Source organism: Amphimedon queenslandica, unplaced genomic scaffold, assembly GCF_000090795.2.
Source record: "Amphimedon queenslandica unplaced genomic scaffold, v1.1 AMPQUscaffold_3584_Cont24423, whole genome shotgun sequence".
Lineage (NCBI taxonomy): Eukaryota > Metazoa > Porifera > Demospongiae > Haplosclerida > Niphatidae > Amphimedon > Amphimedon queenslandica.
Genome location: NW_003556090.1, coordinates 1 through 1,422, shown reverse-complemented (window position 1 = coordinate 1,422; position 1,422 = coordinate 1). Strand labels below are relative to the sequence as shown.

Here is a 1,422-nt window from a genome sequence, read left to right as displayed (position 1 = left end):
TATTTGATGCATTAATTATGAGATTTGTAATAGAAACATTCATTGGAGCCTCATCACTTGTCATTAGGTAATGTAGTGTATATATGTATGTACATGTATGGTGTAATATTTATTGTAGAGAATGAAGAAAAGGAGAAAGAGTCATTGCAGCAGAGTGAGGTGGAACCAGAAGAAGTAAGTTTTTTTATTATTTTACAAATAAGTGCCTTATACTTATAGGAATACATGGATCAGCATTATACACAAGAAGACAGTGGATCTGGTGAAGGATATGCTTGTCTGATGTTTTATGAGAAGAATTCTTTTATATATTTCACTGCTGTACCAGCTAAAATGGTGATTGCCCTTCTTGAGGTAATGATGATGATGATGATGATGATGATAATGATAATAATAATGATAATAATAATAATGTAATTTAATGTACTTAACATAATAGTACATCAAAGATCATCATCGTTTTGCTGAAGTTGGTCCAATTCATTATTTTCATTTCAAATGGTTTAATGGTTTTATTGAATTGAATTTTAATGAGAAACCACCAGCTGGTTGGACTCTCATTCCATTAATTAAATCTTGCAGGGTAAGGTTATTAATATATTAGTTTATTAATTGATTCAGTTCCTTTAGTTATATCAAGAGGATATTGATTCATTTGATGGAACTGATGAGTCTATTCCTCCATATTGTTTCATATCATTTCAAGGATCACCTGATGCTGTTCCTACACTACACTACTCAGTACCACTGGTGGGTGTGGCTGATCCTGTTACATTATTTATTCATAGAACAATGAAAAGCACTGCTCCACCAGCTGGTATGTACTATATCAATATTGTACAGTGTAACTAACTATTGTATTAATGTATAGCCCCTTATACTGGACTGGTCTATCATGAGAAGAAGGAAGAGGAACATTTGATAATATTCACTGCAGCAAAGTACAAGGATATTAGTAATGCTGTAAATGTAAGTTATAATATTTGTAATCAAGAGTTTAATGATTAATATATACTTCACTTTTATACAGTGCATAGAGAATCAGTATCCGTTAGCTAGAGTTAATCAACTTATTGGTTTTGATTTTGACTCAAATCATGGTCATATTGAATTGATACTTGATGCTTCTCAAGATCAGTCAATCACTGGATGGACTATTAAACCTCATTCCACTAAAGTATGTAAAGTTTTGTTTATATTTTGACTGTGGCATATTTTTATATAGTTACTCAAAGATCAAGTTGACAGATTTAGTTTTACTAAAAATCTTCCTCCATCTTGTCTGGTATCATTTCAAGGATCACCTTTAGCTGATCCTACACTACATTACTCTGTACCACTGGTGGGTGTGGCTGAACCTAAAACAATTGATTTATTGTTGAAATCTCCTACGACATCATCACAAGGTAAATATATTTAAAT

At 31.7% G+C, this 1,422-nt stretch overlaps 1 protein-coding gene across 1 annotated transcript; it reads left to right on the top strand.

Moving 5' to 3' along the window:
- Positions 1-118: 118 nt before the first annotated feature.
- LOC109592898 (uncharacterized) lies at positions 119-1,008 on the top strand (the record flags this gene model as incomplete). Its single annotated transcript, XM_020008215.1, has 5 exons — positions 119-174; positions 220-354; positions 440-583; positions 631-817; positions 872-1,008. Coding segments are annotated over 5 exons (659 nt in total), but the record flags the coding sequence as incomplete, so codon positions are not given.
- Positions 1,009-1,422: the final 414 nt, after the last annotated feature.